Source organism: Pteronotus mesoamericanus, unplaced genomic scaffold (genome assembly GCF_021234165.1).
Source record: "Pteronotus mesoamericanus isolate MK-2021 breed Mesoamerican mustached bat unplaced genomic scaffold, CSHL_Meso_final scaffold_232, whole genome shotgun sequence".
NCBI classification, from domain to species: Eukaryota; Metazoa; Chordata; class Mammalia; order Chiroptera; family Mormoopidae; genus Pteronotus; species Pteronotus mesoamericanus.
The window spans coordinates 5097677-5115832 of record NW_026555311.1 but is presented as its reverse complement, the minus strand read 5'-3'; the positions used below and the strand labels follow the sequence as shown (position 1 = coordinate 5115832).

The following is an 18156-nucleotide window of genomic DNA, read 5'->3' as shown; positions in this document are numbered from 1 at the left end:
TGCACAGCTGGGTGAAAGGAAAGGTGTTTTCTAATATATCTCACTTTATGGTATTTTCTAAAAACTAATAGTTAACATTAATGAGAAAAAGTTCTGAGCACTTGGCATGAATTCATTTATTTAGTCTTCAAAGTAATCCTATGAGGTAAGTACTATATCATCTCCATTTTAAGGATGAAGAAACTGATGCACAGAGAGGTTAAGCAATGAGCTGAAGATCTATAGGGAAGGGGGAAAAAATCCTTCCTTCCTGTGGCTCCTTTGGCTGGTTGAATAATCAAACTGACATGAGATAGAATTACAAGAAAGAAAGTAAAATTTAATTGCACGTGCACGGGAATCTGCATACATGAGAGGTTTAGAGACAGAAAGTTAAAATGAGATGTTCATATATGATGTTCTGAGATAAGGATGAGGTAAGTCACCTTGGGGCTTCAGAGGGCAATTGCAGGATGATAAGAAGAGCAGATGGTCAGTAATTAGTAGTTTGCCCTGCCATATAGAGAGGTCAAAAAACTTATTTATGATAACCCCTTATTATGGGCAAGGCACCTAATTCAAATTCTTCTAGGTAGTCAGAGGAGGCAGAGTTTCCTTTGAGCCTGCAAGGTTTCAATTGCCTTAAGATCAAAAATAATCTGCATATCACAGAGGCTCATCTTGGGGTGACCTGTTCTGAACCCCTCCAGTCACTCAGCTAGTAAGTAGTAAAGCCAGTAAAGCGTCAACATGGGTATGTTTTGTGTCCAGTGCCAGTGATCCTAGCCACTCTTTCATTTGCCTGTGATACTTTTTCATTAGCCAATTTTAAAAAATGCATCAGAGAAGAAATTTTCTCCATGGTCAATGACTTCTTTACATGTTAACAAATGTGTGATGGAGCCACTGCACTCACTGAAACATCAGCAGAAGGGCTCTCAGGTGAGCCCCCGACGGGCCCTGGACCGCAGTTTGCCATCGTCTCGCAGGGAAGCAGCGCAGAAAGGAAGTTGAAACTGGAAATGCACAAAGTGCAATGGGACCTATTGCTGTCATTACTCCTATAAAAACAAGAAGAGACAGGACTCCTTATAATACTTTATATTGGATGGGGAACAACCATGAAATTATTTGTCCCACATGCTTCCCACAGAGTATCTTGAATCAAAGCACTTAAGAAAACAATTAAATATTACAAAGTTTTCTAATGTAAAAAAGCAGAAGTGTTTAAATATTTTGGACCATTTCTGTGACAATAAATAGGTATCACTAGTATGCTATTCAGAAAAATAGAGGAACAGAACTTTCTCCAAGTTAAAGGTGGCATTTTAACAATGAGTGAGAAAGTGACGGCTGATTGTGAGAAATTTGTGTGTGAAGAGAACAGTTTGAAAACAGATGTTGGAAATGTTTCCAATGTTATGAGATTAGGTTGTTTAACAAAGTCAACATATCTGTTAAAAGTTCTCATGTGCACAGCATTTTTTAAAATAAAAACTTGGTAAATAGAATTTTTCCAAACTATTTTTTTAAACTTCCAAATAAAGAATTTTTGTCTCTTTTAATATATTTTTTAATAAAATATACAATGCTTGCTGCACACTCAGCATTGACTTTTCCAGGCTCACCAGCCTCCACTGCCAAGTGCAACATGGACCAGAACAGAGACTACACCTGCCCTCCAGCGACAGCCAGCCCTCGCTGGATCAGACCATGGCCTCTGCCATCAGTGCACCTGATACAATGTCAGCCTCTCCCTGCGCAGGAGCTAGTTTCCCTCCCACCTTTGCCATTCCTGCACACTGCTCCGTTCCCGGCGTGCCGGGGCCCCTGGCCCCTCCGGCCATCCTGTCGGTGGCAGCAGCGGATCTCCATCCCAGGCCTGGCAGGGCCTGCTTGTCAGCATCCTCAGTTCCTCAAGTCATACCCCAAAGCCTCTTATTCTTTTCAGCATGTATGTTGATGTGCAGCGGATGAAGATTTTGTTCAATAAGAAGAGTGCCCTGGTGCAGATGGCCAATGGGAGCCAAGCCCAGCTGGCCATGAGCCACCTCGACAAGTAAAATCTGCACGGAGAGCCGGTACGCATCACACTCTCCAAGCCCCAGGACATGCAGCTAAGGGCTCCAGGAACTCATCCCTGCACTGCTCCAGGAAGCCAGGCTCCAAGAACTTTCAGAACATCTTCCCACCCTCAGCTACCCTGTACCTCTGCAACATCCTGCCCCCCATATTTGAGGACGACCAGAAGATCCTTTTCTATAGGTACAGCAGAGGTGTCAACGGGTTCAAGTTCTTCCGCAGGGTGAGCAAGATGATGCTGACCCAGATGGGTTCAGTGGAGGGAGCCATCCAGGAGCTTATTGACCTGCACAACTACAATTGGGGTGAGAACCACCACCGGCAGGTGTCCTCCAAGTCCACCATCTAGGCCCCACCACCAAGGACCAGCTTGCTGGAAGGTCCTGGTGACAACTCCTATCATTCCAGAAAACAGCCACTTTAAAAGCAACTGAAGTGACCATAAAAGATCAGAGATTTTATTTTTCAAAAGAGAAATCAGTTTATCTGTTGTTTAAAAAATTAAATCTAATTCACCTTGCTAACCTGGGGAGGCAGCATGCCAGTCTCAGGTTCTTGGTGACGCGTGGACACTATGCCTTCTCCTGTCTGGTCCCTGGCCTGTGCCTTCTGCAGCCTGCAGGGTGGGTGGTCCCAAACCTCCACTAGGCTTTCTTGTTCTTTAAAACTCACTGCTCTGGAGGAGCTTTCTTGTAGTAGCAAATGCTTATGGGTTTGGGGACAGAGGGGAGAGCTCCTGCAGGGATCATGTGCCTGGCATGGCAGGAAGCTGCCAGCTGCAGGGTCTGCCAACATCCCGACCCTCTATTTAATCAGGTGTGTGATCCTCCCCACCCCTGGCTTGAGGCATGCCTCTCGGGCTGAGATCCCTGAGGGTGTGTCCCTGGATCTTCTTCGGCTTGAAGCTTTCTTTCATTGTAAATCTCTGTATTGTGCTTTGATGCCGTTGCAGACATCTGTGCGTAGCAATATTTCCAAGTTGACCAAGTATTCTAATTTTCATTTACATGCAAAAGAAATAGTTTTAAGTAACTTTTTACATAACAAGATGATAAAAATGGTATGGGCGTTATCTAAATTTCCCCCTTATATGACCTTGTATACTGTACTTTTAATTTTATTCCTTGTACTTAAGTTTAGGGCAGGATCTAGTTTCCAGGGCAGATGCCGGTGCGGGGGCGGGGGGGGGCCCTGAGGAGACGGGTTCTTCCTGGAAAGCCCCAGACCTGAGACCTCCAGAGGCCTTACACCTAACCTATCCTCTGGGAGGACAAGGGCTCTTAAATTTTGGGGGTTTCTTTTTTCCTGCAAATTTTGGACCAGAGGTTTTTTGTTTTGTGGCTGCCTATAAAGCTGGGAACCCTTGAGGTGCAACAACAGCCACTGAATTTTAACTGTCTCCTTCACCTTGTGTAGTCCTGCACTCCTGGGTCCAAGGGACTTCCCTGTGCACAGACCTTGTGCTGACCGGCCCTTCCTCCGTGGGCCTGGACCCCTGAGTGTTCATGTTGGGGAAGCACAGGGGTGTAAATATTTATTCTTTTATGGTGACACAGATGTATATTTTGATACCAGCAATTACAGGCTCAGTGTGATAATGTGGAGCATGGCGCATTCCACTGCCTGACTGACAGTTTGTAATGTGGGGAGATATGAATTAAAGTGATTTAAAAAATAAGTAAGTAAATAAAAATACAAATATAAAATACAATATCTTCTGGTTAATTTGCATTTCCTGATTAAAATCTAGGAAGATAGATATTTGCTAGTCTAATTCAACAAAATTTGTGAATAATTGATGGATTTAATTACAGAGTATATTTTGTGATTTTTTTATACACACAGCCAGTAAAGCATTTTTTCATTTCATGCAGATATAATTATAATTGTGAAATGCCTTTTTTTGTTTATGACATCTGTCAAAGACTAAAATATCAAAATACATGGAACTTTCAAGCAAATTTTTAAACTCCTGTGTCAAATTCAATCTTTTCAATAAATGAAAACTAATAAAAAGATGGGCATAATTGCAATTTTTGACCTGCAGAGGGACTTTGGGGGCTGTGGCATGTCCAACCAGACACATTCAGCAGCGAGTAGAAAACACAGTGGCAAAGCTCGGAGATGGATTTTGGAGCCTTTTCATGTGTGTGTATGTGCGTGTGTGCCTGTAACATCTGGAAAACTAATACTTTAAGGCTGGCAAAAGTACTTTAGTCTGATAGCAGTAGTCTTTAAATAAAATTGTGCATAATTTATACTGACAAGCCCAGGTATATTTAAACATTTACTTAAGATGAAAAATTATAGCACAAGAACCTTAAAACATGGCTCACTGTTCTTCAAAACTGCATTATTGTGAGTTTTTTTTTAAAAAAGTTATACTGAACTGTGGTATTAGTCAAGAGACAGACACATAAATTAATGAGATGGACTAGAGTGTCCAGAAATGGACTTATATGAATATGGTCATTTGATCTTTGATGAAGGTGCAGAAGCAACTCAGTGGAGAAAGGACAGTCTTTTCAGTTAATGATGCTGGATCAGTTAGGCACCCATGAGCAAAATAATGAACCTCAGCCTGCACTGCACACCTTATACAAAGATGAACTCAGAATCGATCATAGATCTAAGTTGAAGATGTAAAACTGTAAAACTTTTAGAAGAAAACATAGGAGGAATCTTTGTGTCCTCCGGTTAAGTAAAGAGTTCTTAGGAATGACAGCAAAAACATGATATAAAAAAAATTGATAAATTGTACCTCATCAAAACAAAAACTTTTGCTCTGACAAAGGCAATGTCAGAGAATGAAAAGACAGCTGCATGTTGGAGGAAAACATTTGCAAATTGCATATCTGACAAAATATATTTTTTAAAAATCTTTTCAAATGCAACAAGAAAATAAATAATCTACTTAAAAGTAGGCAAAGGATTTAAGCACATACTTCATCAAAGAGGTTAAACAGATGGTAAATAAGTCTATGGAAAGATGCTGAACGTCTTTAACTGTTGTAGGCTGAATGTAACCCCCAAATATGTCTACGTCTTAGTTTTTAGAACCTGTCGATACTACCTTACATGATAAAAGGGACTTCCCAAATGTGATCTGAGATGGGATGGTTATCCTGGATTATTTAGGTGGATTCTAATTGTCCTTATAAGAGAAAGGCAATAACATCAAAGAAGGAAGAAGGTAAGGGAAGCAGAGAAAGATTTGAAGATGACATGCAGCTGTTTTGAAAATAGAGAAAGGGACCATTAACCAAGGAATGCAAGAAATACATTGTATTGGGGTGCAATATATCATGGAATTAATTACAAAATTATCTAGGTGATTTAATTATAGGAACCCACTTAAAGGGACACACTTTCTAATCAGTTCCTGGAACATGGGTACGGAGAATCTGGCCTTACGGTGAACATTGCTAGAACAGGGTTTCCTGAGTGGGGTTCCTTGACACAGCTGAACTACAAGACATTTAACAGTAAGAGCTTTGGGTGAATTTAGTTTGTGACAAGTATCATGGTATTTAAAAGCTAGAATCTGTAATCAGAAAGACATGACTTTAAACCTCCACTTTGTTATTTATTGGCCATGTAACTATGGCAATTAACTGCTCTAAACTTCAGTTTCTTCTCCTGGAAAATGAAGATGCTGAGAGCGCCTACCTCCTGTATTTTTGTGTAAAAAAAAAAAAAGTAAATTTTTATGTTTACCCAATGAAGTGAAATAATGCTTTCAATGTGCAACTCCAGAGATAACACACAAATGTTGGCTATTATTCTTCCAATGCTATTCACCACCTACCTTCTTGGAGAATCAAAATGTGTAAAGCACATTAAAACCTGCGAGAAGTTCTGTTGAAAGAAACAATTATGTAGAACCTACTAGTCTCAGTTACTATTCTGAGAACTTGGGAGCAGGCCTCTTTTTAGGCTTGATCATAAGAATGCAGTTGACGTGAGGTCCAGGTAGGGGCTATTTCTGCTCCAGATGACACATTCCTACCACTCAGGGACTAGGGCGGCAATCTTCATTTGCAATTTTCAGGAAGCAAAATTGAGCCCCAGAGCTTGCTTTACAGAATTAAGATTTAAATTTACATTTTCTGGCTCCCCTTTCTGAGTCACATATTATTTCTGAGTCACCTGGCATCGTTCTGTCTCACCTGTGCTGAATTTTGATGCTCATGAATAAGCTGAGAAGAAGGGTATGATTGCTCAAGAAGTAAATGTGTGCCCTTTTAAACATCATAATTGAAAAAAAGAAACGGGGATAGTCTTTTAGAGTGAAATAAAACTTTCTGCACTTCATAAATTCCAAGATATCATTTATCATTTACCTCTCATCCCCTTGAGAGGTAGTAGTCCGTGGGTCTTCTGGTGGGAGCAGTATGAGGAGGCATCAGGCTCTCTGCCAGCAGGTCCATCAGATAAGTCGACAATCTTTTTTTCATGAGGTCATTGACTCCTGAACATCTAGAGCTCCCTTTTCTTTACTTAAAAAAAATTAATATAGATATATATTTTATTGATTATGCTATTACAGTTGTCCCATTTCTTTTTCCTCTTTATTTCCCTCCACCCTGCATTGCCCCTCCGACCAGCATTCCTGCCCCCCTTAGTTCATGTCCATGGGCCGTACATATTTGTTCTTTGGTTTCCCCATTTTCTATACTATTCTTAACCTCCCCCTGTCTATTTTGTACCTACTATTTATGCTTATTCCCTGTACCTTTTCCCCTATTATCCCCCTGCCAGCTCCATTTCTGTGATTCTCTTCCAGTTCTATTTGTTCGCTTAGTTTGTTTTTGTTTTTGTTTTTTTTAGGTTCAGTTGTTGATAGTTGTGAGTTTTTTGTCATTTTACTGTTTATAGTTTTTGATCCTCTTCTTTTTCTTAGATAGGTCCCGCTAAAATTTCATATAATAAGGGCTTGGTGATAATGAACTCCCTTACCTTTACCTGGGAAGCACTTTATCTGCCCTTCCATTCTAAATGATAGCTTTGCTGGATAGAGTAATCTTGGGTGTAGGTCCTTAGCTTTCCTGACTTTTAATACTCCTTTCCAGCCCCTTCTTGCCTGCAGGGTTTCTTTTGAGAAATCAGTCTTATGGGAACTCCTTTGTAGGTAACTCTCTCCTTTTCTCTTGCTGCTTTTTAAGATTCTCTCCTTATCTTTAGTCTTGGGTAACGTAATTATGATATGTCTTGGTGTTTGCTTCCTTGCGTCCAGCTTCTTTGGGACTCTCTGAGCTTCCTGGATCTCCTGGAAGTCTATTTCTTTTTCCAGATTGGGGAAGTTCTCCCTCATTATTTTTTCAAATAAGTTTTCAATTTCTTACTCTTCCTCTTCTCTTTCTGGCACTCCTATGATTCAGACGTTGGAATGTTTAAAGTTGTCCCAGAGGTTCCTAAGCCTCAGCTAATTTTTTAGATTCTTGTTTCTTCATTCTTTTCTGGTTGAATGTTTATCTCTTCCTTCGGCTCCCAATCGTTGATTTGAGTCCCAGTTTCCTTCCCTTTACTGTTCGTTCCCTGTATATTTTTCTTTATTTCACTTTGCATAGCCTTCACTTTTCCTTCCATTTTGCCACCATACTCAACTAATTCAGTGAGCATCCTGATTACCAGTGTTTTGAACTGTGCATCTGATAGATAGGCTATCTGTTTATTACTTAGTTCTATTTTTGGAGTTTTGATCTGTTCTTACATTTGGGCCATATTTCTTTGTCTCAGTGCACCTGTTATGTTGGGAGGGGCAGAGACTTAGGTATTCGCCAGGGTGGGGCAACCCAGGTCGCTGCATTGTGACGTTGTCTGTGGGTGAGGAGTCCGATGTGGAGCAATGCTACTTGCTTGGCTCTTGGCTGGCTTTCAGTCACTTCCTCCACTACCCACAAGCTAATTGGGCCCTTCTAGTGCTGTTTCATGGGTGGGTGGGTTTGTGTACATTCTAGGACCCTGTGGGTCTCTCCAATGAACTCTCCTGTGAGGCTGGGAGTTTCCCCTGCTGCCACAACCCCCACAGATTTTTATAGCCAAAAGTTTTGAGGCTTTCCCCCCTCCCACCACTGGAATCCTGGATTGCATGATCTGTCTCGCTCCCCAGCTGCTTCTCCCAGTTTATCTGCATGCAAACGTGGGACCACCTGGTCCACCAAACTACCACCGTGCTGCTCCTCTTCTCCGCCCCAGCTGCCCGTCTCTGCCCCTCCTATCAGTCTGGATGGGTGTTTCTTTTTTAACTCTTTGATTGTTGGACTTTCATACAGTTCAATTTTCTGGCAGTTCTAGTTATTTTTTGTTTTTAAATTTGTTGTTGTCCTTGTTTTGGTTGTGCAAGGAGGCAAAGTCTATCTACCTATGCCTCCATATTGGCCTATAAAAATGTTTTTAATCCTTACCTGAAGGTATGTTTATTGATATTAGAGAGAGATATGAGAGAGAAACATCCACTGGTTGCTTCTCATACATGTCTTGAGTGGGGATACAATCCTCCGCCTAGGCATGCGCCCTGACCAGACATCAAACCCACAACATTTTGGTGTCTGGGATGAGACTCAAACCAACTGAGCTGCCAGGCCAGAGCTAGAGTTCCCTTTTCTCTCTTCGTTCTGTGAGCTGTCAGTCTGTCTCCAGAGTCACAGCAGGAACCTGTGCTAGTGAGTGTAGGTGGCAGTATGGGCCTGAGAGAAGACTAAAATTTCTTGTTAATCTGTCTGTCAGTATCACTTATGTGTTAACTAGGTCTGATGAGCCTTTGCCCCAAGGCCTGCAGAAGACAGTCCATTTCTTTTCCCACTGACCTAAGTAGAGCCACTCCCACAGACTCAGAGTAGATGGAGAGGGCCTGCTGTGAAATAGTCTGTGTCTGCCACCCACTTCAATCAAAGCCTGCTTTTTGGTAACTGACCTCTGAGCCATGGAGGCCCCAGTTTTTGGTAATCACTAATAAAAATCCTTACTATGCTCCAAAGAGTCTGGGCTCCACTGTAATTCAAGAGGATCCCCTCCTAATCCCCAGGTTAAGAGGTCAGAGGTTCCAATTGGTTTCTTGTGACCTGTTTGCTGTCTTTGGGGTTGTATTCCTTAGAAATGATGTTTGACTTTCTATGCACTTTCCTCTTGCTGAACTGCACCCAAAATAAATGCCATAGGTTTCAACGTGGGAAAGTTTAGCTATTCAAACATGCACACCCTGCTGGCATTCAAATCCCCACACGTACCACACACCATTGTTTACAGTCTTTGACAGGTCTGAGAAAACACTAACTTATTTATCATTTCCAGTGGTGGTATAGAATAATGATTATTTCACCAAGCCTAATTCACAGTCTTTCATTTTCTTTTAGATCATATTACATTTGATCTAAACGTCATGTAGATATTTAGTTTCATGTCTACAAATATTGATATTCAGCCCAGGCCCTGATTTACATAAAATGATGCATCCAGTGTAGGAAAAATGAACAGTGTTTAGAAGGAAGTGGAATTAAAATCAGTCACATAAATAAAATAAAGATAGTAACATCTTGATATAGGACAACCCAGACCAAAGCAGGAAAGAATACTGGATTGGGAGCTTGGTATCTGGGTTCTAATTCCAACTCTACCACTAACTAGCAGTGGGACTTTGGGAAACATTATTAAATTTTCTCATCTGAGCTAGATCTGTGTTTTCCAAATTCACCAAAACGTAAGAATCACCTGGAGTGTCTCTTCAAAAAATAGATTCAGCCCAGCCACACTGGATTGGACTCTCAAGGGAAGGGATCGGCAAAAGACACACACACAGGGCCTGTGGGGCTCTTCTGAGGGAACGATTTGGAGAAACACTGAATTAGGTAACAAGTAAGACCTTCCCCCTCTACGGGGCTATGATAAAGCCTAGATGCTATGATTCACAATGAATAGGAAAAATGTGATAAAATTTTTTAATTCATATTTGTTAGTATTTTATAAATTCTCTATTTGTTTTTTGAAAAGTTACTGAAGTTAATCCTATGGTTTGTGTTTAATGGATCTAAGTATTCTTCAGATTCTTCTTTTCTCTTTTACCTGTTGGCAAATCAAATCTGGCCTCTCTACCTCATGGTATTATCTTAAAGATAAATGAGATCAGGAAGCGAAAGTCTGTGTTGTATTATTGTTAGTAGTAGTAGTAGTAGTACTAGTAGTAGTAAAAGAACTACCATAGGATAAACTCTGCTTTTATGAATTTGCTAGATCTGCTAGTGTCTTTGGCTTTGTTCCTTTTGGTAAATAGCCCAGGCAAATAAATAAAATACAATTATTTCTTCATTAGTTAAAATTTGTAAAAATTAGTAAAAAATTTGAGCACATATAATGTACATAGCATTATGCTGTGTTCTGACTAAAATGTTTAGAGTACCTTTCCTTCCTCCTTTTTTTTTAGCCTGGAAATCTCCCATTTAGTTATACTTTTAAATAAATAAAATGTTTTCTTATTCTCATCAATATAGTAACATATTAGGAAATTAATAATATATGTTGGGAACATTTATTTAGTTTATAGAGAATGCCTGATACACATTTCGAAGAGAATACGCCACAGCAATCTGTGGCCCACAGATTAGCTCTTGGCCAGGTGCCTTTTCCTGTTGCCTTCCCTTTCCCCATGACACATTGCCATGGGAGAGAGGAGCTATGCCAACATTCTAGTCCATGGGTTCAAATCTGAACCATAGCACAGACCTACGTAGGGAGAACTTGGCTCTGGGAATAAATAATGATGAATCACATTTGTGTAGTGCTCCACAATTAACGAAATATTTTCACACCTGTAATTTTATTTATTTCCCCAATAATCCTCTGATATAAGCAGGGAGGTCCTGTGAGATGCCCAGAGAAGGTAATGGAACCAGCACTGGAAACCAGCCTGCTGGCTCTCAGCCCAATGCCCTTTCCGTTTCCTCTATGATTCCTCTTATTCTACAAATAGGGCAGCGATGCAGAATGGGCTCTCCTACACATCTCTGCAGCAGGGGGTTGTGTTATGGAAAAGACACAAGAAGAGTGATTTGAACTAATTTTCTTAGACATTTATGCCAGCACCTATTTCAAACTCTAATAATCTTATACTCCTTCCTTCCTCTCATGTCTCTATTCTGACATGGCCTCTAAAATAGAGTTAGTATTTTCTGACTGTAGAACATAATCTCTTAGTAGAATGTTGTTAACCCATCATCTTGTTTAATACTCGGAACAATAAATACATATATTATGTCATATAAAGGTATTAAAGTCTAATGTAAGAACAGAATGGAGTATGCCCAGCAGGGAAGCAAGAATACATTAGAATTGTCTCCAATCTCCCACTTATCCTAGTGGTTCCATAACTATCTGAAGGCAGAGTGGCAGGGAGTCTCCTCACCCTCAGACAGCAGAGACCAAGAAAACTAACCTGGCTACAGGGGGATGGAACTATTCCCTGGCAGCATCCTGGAGCATCAAAGGCAAGCTCTTTGTGGAGTCAGCTGGTAATTTATGCTGAGGTTTCCAAAAAGATGTGTCAGATTCTCAAACAGGTGTTAAGTACTTGGGAGTCAGAGTGGGTAGGTGGCCACCACCTGAAAGAGGACCGGACTCCAGGTGACACATGTTAGGGAACATGGCAAGGCCCTGAAGGAATCAAGAGATCCAGTGAGGTGCACCACTCAGCTCTAGCAAATAAAAACATAGGGCACCTAGTTAAATTTGAATTCCAGGTAAACAGTGAATAATTTTTAAGTGTAAGTGTGTCCCATGCAATCAATGTATGTGCAATTCAAATTTAACTGAGCATCCGGTATTTTGTGGCAATGCTAATAGGAGCAGAATAGCTCAGAGCTTTCACAGAGCAGCACTTCAATCTTTCCTGCTCCCACTGAAGACCGATAGTTCTCACCTTCTTCTTCCACACCCTTGCCCTGAAGTCTCTGTCCCTGAGCGAGACGCAAAGGGGGGACTATGTTAAAAAATGATAGTATCTGTGATATTATTTCTAATTTATGTAATTAAAATTTACATTCATATAACACCTTTCCACAATAGAATACTGTGTGTTGTTTCTTTTTTAACATAAAATGTCATTTTATAGATAAGAGAAAAAAGTGCTTTTCTCTTCAAATAGTTCTTTTTCACAATTTGGTGACATTCGTTTTTTACAATTTGTAAAGAAGATAAATACAAAATTAATTGCGAACATGTATAGAAACTCTTCATTCTCTATATAGTAGCCTTTATTTAAAATATAAAACCAGGAATTAAAAATTAATAATATTTGTGTTGTCATGGGGAAGTATTTTTGTCTAAATCAAATAAAATTTCATTAAAAATACACAGATTGATTTCTTTTTTCCCACTCAGGTCCTGCACCCTTCTTAATTTTTTCTCATGGAAATAGTATCTATAGAATTGACCTGGAAGGAACCAATCATGACAAATTGGTGACAGATGCTGGCGTGTCAGTGATCATGGATTTTCATTACAACAAAGAAAGAATCTATTGGGTAGATCTAGAAAAACAACTTTTGCAAAGAGTTTTTCTGAATGGGACAAGGCAAGAGGTAAAGTACCGATTCTCAAAGTATTTGAGGAACTTTTGTATAAGCTGACACACATCATAATAGTTAATTAGTAATATATAGATAAACAAAAATTACATTATAATTTGAATGTGTGTGTGGCATTTGTAGGTATATATTTAATCTGCATCTGTGGCATGTTACTGAATAAGCCCAAGAATGTGCTATTCATGGGCTCAGTATTGATATTCAGAAGCTCCCAAAACTAAAAAGTGAGGATGACTATGTAATTTTGAAAATATGTCAGTTTATTAAGACAGATCACCATTTTATAGTTAAAGCAGATTATTTACATGACTATTTTTTACTCCCATGGTTCTCAGTTGGGGAAAATTTTGGCCCTCAGGTGATATTTGGCAATGTCTGATAACATTTCCAGTTGTCACAACTGACCTGGGGAGGAGGGAGGATGTGCTACTGGCACCTGGTGGGCAGAGGCCAGGGAGGATGTGGTGCAGGACAGAGCCACGACAAAGAATTAGCCAGCCCCAAATGCCAGTCGTACTGAGGTGGAGAAACCGTGCTTTATATACCTACAATAGCTGTAGCGGGCTTTGGCACCTGATATTTAGGAGGAAAAACTTTTTTCTTTGTATTCTCAAGTTATTTGCACTCTGAAAAAAATAACAAAGCAGATAGATATAAAATATTTTGCTTCAAGTACATATAAAAGTTCTTTAATCTTTCTTTTTAACTGGTAGAACACTTAAATAAGTCCCAGAAGGAATGTTCTTTCTATTCCTGGGAGATAGATTACTAACAGCACATGACTAGGGAAACCTTAAGCATTTATTCCCAGAACAAAGTGCCCACTGTTTTGGTTTTTTTTTTTTAACCAAACCTTCTCTTTTCAATTATTCTTAAAAGCTTCAATTAGTTGCTAATCTGTTTTATCACATCTTTAATATTTGCTAATGTCACTTTTAACAAGGATGGTTACTCATTACTTTCCAGCCATCTGTAGAATTGTTTCAAAATTTTAAGTCTAAGAATCTGGAGGGTTTCCTATCACAGAATAGGAAAAAATGTTAAACAGTTGTGAATTTATGTCAAGCCATTAGGAAAAGATTGGCCTGATGCCTAAAATTCACTATGATATTCCCACCTTTGAGTTAAAACTTTGTTTATAAAGGACAACCATTAAAATGTAAACAATTTACTTGGGTGAACTCTATATTAATATATGAGCAATTGGCTCAATGGATTGCCCAGATTACTGTTTTTGAGATGTAGGCACAGTACAAGCTCATGAGAATGTTAGATCTCTGCCCAAATGTGTTCAGAATGGTCAGGTCAGTAGCTGGAGATCAGCAATGATGGGAATATTTACACCACGGATATCTGCAACCGTACAAATTGGGGCTTCGCCCCTCTTCCCACCCTTGCACCCCCAAGAGACCAGTTTACCTGCACACAAAGGTTTTTGTTGGGTTGTTTTCAAATGAGAGAGCAAGAAACTCTGCCCAAGAGACATAAAGAGAAGCCTTGTTTTTCAGGTCATAGGGTCATAGTGCAAGAGCACTGGGGATTGTAGAAAGGAGGGGGCCTGATGGAGAAGGAGTGGCCAGAAGAAAAGTGGGGTCCTAATGAAAAATTCATCTACATCAGACTCTGTGCACAGACTCCAAGGGAATCTTGCCAGAATTTGGTAAAGCTTGGAATTGGATTCAGGCAAGAATCTTGAAAAATTCCATTAGCAAGTGAAATTACATAAACTTTTTAAGGTAGCATTGAAATTCCACTGTTACTATAGTTGAAGTTAATGCATTATGGTTGATTGCCTAATTTTAATAAGTAGAGCATTACTTTCCACTTCAAAGCAATGCTATTAATACTATGCCCAGAAGTATTCACATGGGAGGGTCAACATCGCTGCCTCCAAACAACGGCGCTATAGCTGTGCTTATTTTACCATTAAAACAATTTTGTGAATGTACAATAGTGTTAAGTGGTTAAAAGAATAGGCTTTTATAGAAACAATTTCATTGTGAATGGGGAAATATTAATAACAATTTTGAAATTTGATTTTTACAGAGAGTATTCAATGTAGAGAAAAATGTTTCAGGAATGGCAATTAATTGGATAAATGAAGAAATTATTTGGTCAAATCAACAGGAAGGAATCATTACAGTAACAGATATGAAAGGAAACAATTCCCGTGTTCTCTTAAGCACCTTAAAATATCCTGCAGACGTAGCAGTTGATCCAGTAGAAAGGTAAATTCTGCTGTTTTCTGATGAAAACTCATAGAATCTCAACATTTGACTCAAAGGGACCTTCTTATTGAGACCAAGGCCCTCTTTTATAGTAGAAGAAGACCCTTTCCATTCTGACGCCGGCCTGAATGTGAACCACAGCAGACTCCCTGACTAGCATGGCTCCCTACTGTAGAAGCATAATTCTCCTCTTACTTGAAATCACATGGAAAATCTATAATAGAGCAATAAGTATTTGTTAAATTGAATTTTCATTCAAAATAGTCAAACCTGTCCTGTGTAGACATCTGGGGACTTCGGGAACACTGAGAGAGTTGGCCACTCAAGTGACCTTACATTCAATTTTGTATAATTAATGTGTTTGCCCACAGGTTCGTATTTTGGTCTTCAGAGGTGGCTGGCAGGCTTCACAGAGCAGATCTCAGTGGTGCTGAAGTAAAGATTCTGCTAGAAACATCAGAGAAAATAGCAGCCATGTCTTTGGATGTGCTTGATAAACGGCTCTTTTGGATTCAGTACAGCAGAGAAGGAGGAAATTCTCGTATTTGTTCGTGTGATTATGGTGGAGGTTCTATCCATTTCAGCAAACATCTTGCACAGTAAGTTTTGGTTCCAGTGTAAAATAAAACAATCGCCGTTTAAAGTTTGCATGATAAGTTAATTGTACTTTTCCCAGTTAAACCAATATAGAGGTTTAATAGAGATTTTGGAGCCTTGAGTTCAAGTTCCAGATTTACCATCTATTACACAAGTCACTTTGGGCAGGTTACATGACTTCGCTTATCCTCAGTTTCCTTTAATATGAGGATAATAATAGTACCTATTTCTTGGGGTTATTGCAAAAGTAAGTAAACAAATAAAAATAACTAACCGAGTATTTGGCATGTAATAAATTTTCACGGGCTGGTTATAGTTAATTTCTTGGAATTATTACATCATGCATATGTGAAGTCATACACATTTGATTTGTTATCTTGCCAGTAACCAACTCTCCAGCTTTTGGCAAGAGGCAGAAATTAGTCCTGTGTGAAACAGACAAAACCACAAGTCTTGTCCTGTTCCTATTTTCTTCCCTATTTTATGTCCATCACACTTATTTGCTGATTAGCAAAAGAATGAGATAATGAATCGAGCTAGAAATTATATCCTATTACCTCAGATTATGATTACATAAAATGTTAAACTTAGTACTTGTTTCTAAACCTAAAAACCCCCCAAACAATCAGGTAAGTGATTAAAATTGAGCCGATAAATTGAAATGAAGTGAAACTTTAATAAGGCCAGAAAGAAATATTTTGCTCTACTTTATGTTTTTTAGGCACACTTTATTTTCAATGTCCCTTTTTGGTGACCGTATCTTCTATTCAACATGGAGAAAGAAGACAATTTGGATAGCTAACAAACACACTGGGAAGAATATGGTTAGAATTAACCTCAACTCATCATTTGCACCACCTGGTGGAATTAAAGTAGTGCACCCATTCGTACAGCCCAAGGTGGAGCGTGATCCTTGGGCGTCTGGTGAGTCATCTTGGACCTCGAACAGGATCTGGCACTTAATTGCCTCTGTCCACTTGCTCAAGCCAGACACTGTGGGGTTATCCTTGATTTCTTCCACTGCCTCATCCCCATTTTGCCATCTACCGCCAAGTCCTTTCCATCACTTTCTCTCCTCCACTGCTGCCATCACAGTCCGGACAACCAGCAGCATTTTTGGCCTACTGTAGTAGCCATTCATCAGATAATCCTTCTCTTTTCCTCTTTTGCCTTTAAATAGTTAATCATAACCACTAGCTTTCTGCTTAAAATCTTTCAAAATCTTCCCTTTGCATTTAGATTGAAATGTAATCTTTTGCCAAGCCTATCAATATTTGACCGCCCGCATCTAGTCCTCCTTCTCCTCCTCCTCTGGCTGGACTGCAAGACGGGCCTTCTGTAGCTCCTCAGAATGCCCCGTTCTGCCGTGCCTTTATGCTTCTGCAGTCACTCTTCTCTCTGCCTGCACTTCTCTTCAGCTCTGAGCTTAAAAGTAATGTCCTCAGATAACCTTCCCTGGGCATCCAACCAAAGCGGGACCCTCACCTCCTATTTTTCTTTCAGTACACCCTTCACTGAACTCATTGCGAGGTATAATTACATATTACTTTGTTTTCTTTTTTATTTTCCTTACACTTGATTATAAATGCCATGTAGGCAGGGACCATGTTCGTTATTTATTTGTTTGTTTATACCACCCTATATTCAGTGGTCATGTATTTATTTATTTATAAATCATTTTAGATAATGTTAGTAAAATGAGTGGATGGCCTGAATCTAGTCACAGTCCCAAATTTCTCTTTCTCTCACTCACACACTCACACCTTTCCCCCGGCTGTCAGAAAGCTGGCGCAGAATTGATCTCACACTTGGTTGGCATGGTTACACTGATTAGGCAGCGGTGCTCTCCTGGCTGCCTTGACACAGACTATCCTGTGAATTTCAGAGCCAGTGCGAGTACTTTTTTTAATGCAATCTGAATGACATTACTTCAAGCTCAGCTTTTGGTGATGTTACAGTTAGTTTTACTGTATACAAACTTTTTTTTAAAGGTACAAATATTTTTGCTTTCTTCTATATTTCTTTAAATGTAGACTCCAGTTTTAAGCTAATAGGAGAGTTTGAAAGCATATCCTTTGGAAAATGGAAAGTATTTCTCCTCAACATGGGTACAAAATATTTCACATTCATTTTATGTGCAAAATATTGCTGAATTTCCTTAATTCTGAGAGTTCATGAAGGAGAACTTCCTTCTCCTAGAAATGGACCTGTTTTCGGAAGTGACTAGTGTAGTACAACTGCCCAGGCAAGATTCTGATTTATTTTGATTATGTTATTGCTGGCGTGTCTGCTGTTAAACCCTTGGTTACTTGGAAAAGAATCTTCCTAGATATGTGAACATTTTTTCCATATAATTTTATTCAATTTTTTATTGTGGTAAAATACATATAACATAAAATGTATCATCTTAGCCACTTTAAGTGTACAGTTAGTGGCATGATGTATATTCCCATTGCTACGCAACTATCACCACCATCCATCTCTGTAACTCTTTCCATCTGGTAAAACTGAAAGCCCATGTCCATTTAACTATAATGTCTCCCAGCCCCTGGCAACCCCATTCCACTTTCTATCTTTATGATTTTGACTACCCTAAATACCTCACACAGCGGAATCACACAGCATTTGTCTTTTGTAACTGGCTAATTTCCTTTAGCCTGATGTCCTCAAGGTTCAACCATGTTGTAGCGCAT

The 18156-nt window shown here is 39.5% G+C and overlaps 1 protein-coding gene and 1 pseudogene across 2 annotated transcripts in view; both read left to right on the top strand.

Moving 5' to 3' along the window:
* Positions 1–18156, top strand: part of EGF (epidermal growth factor) — a 94522-nt gene that overhangs the window by 11519 nt on the left and 64847 nt on the right. The window contains exons 2-5 of one of the 2 annotated variants that reach the window (XM_054591621.1): positions 12433–12632; positions 14685–14866; positions 15238–15465; positions 16185–16387. In XM_054591621.1, coding sequence (XP_054447596.1) covers positions 12433–12632; positions 14685–14866; positions 15238–15465; positions 16185–16387 — 813 coding nt within the window. Of the gene's footprint in view, positions 1–12432; positions 12633–14684; positions 14867–15237; positions 15466–16184; positions 16388–18156 lie in introns of those variants that run through there. The other variant, XM_054591622.1, reaches the window with a different exon arrangement.
* Positions 730–2530, top strand: LOC129085406 (polypyrimidine tract-binding protein 1-like; annotated as a pseudogene).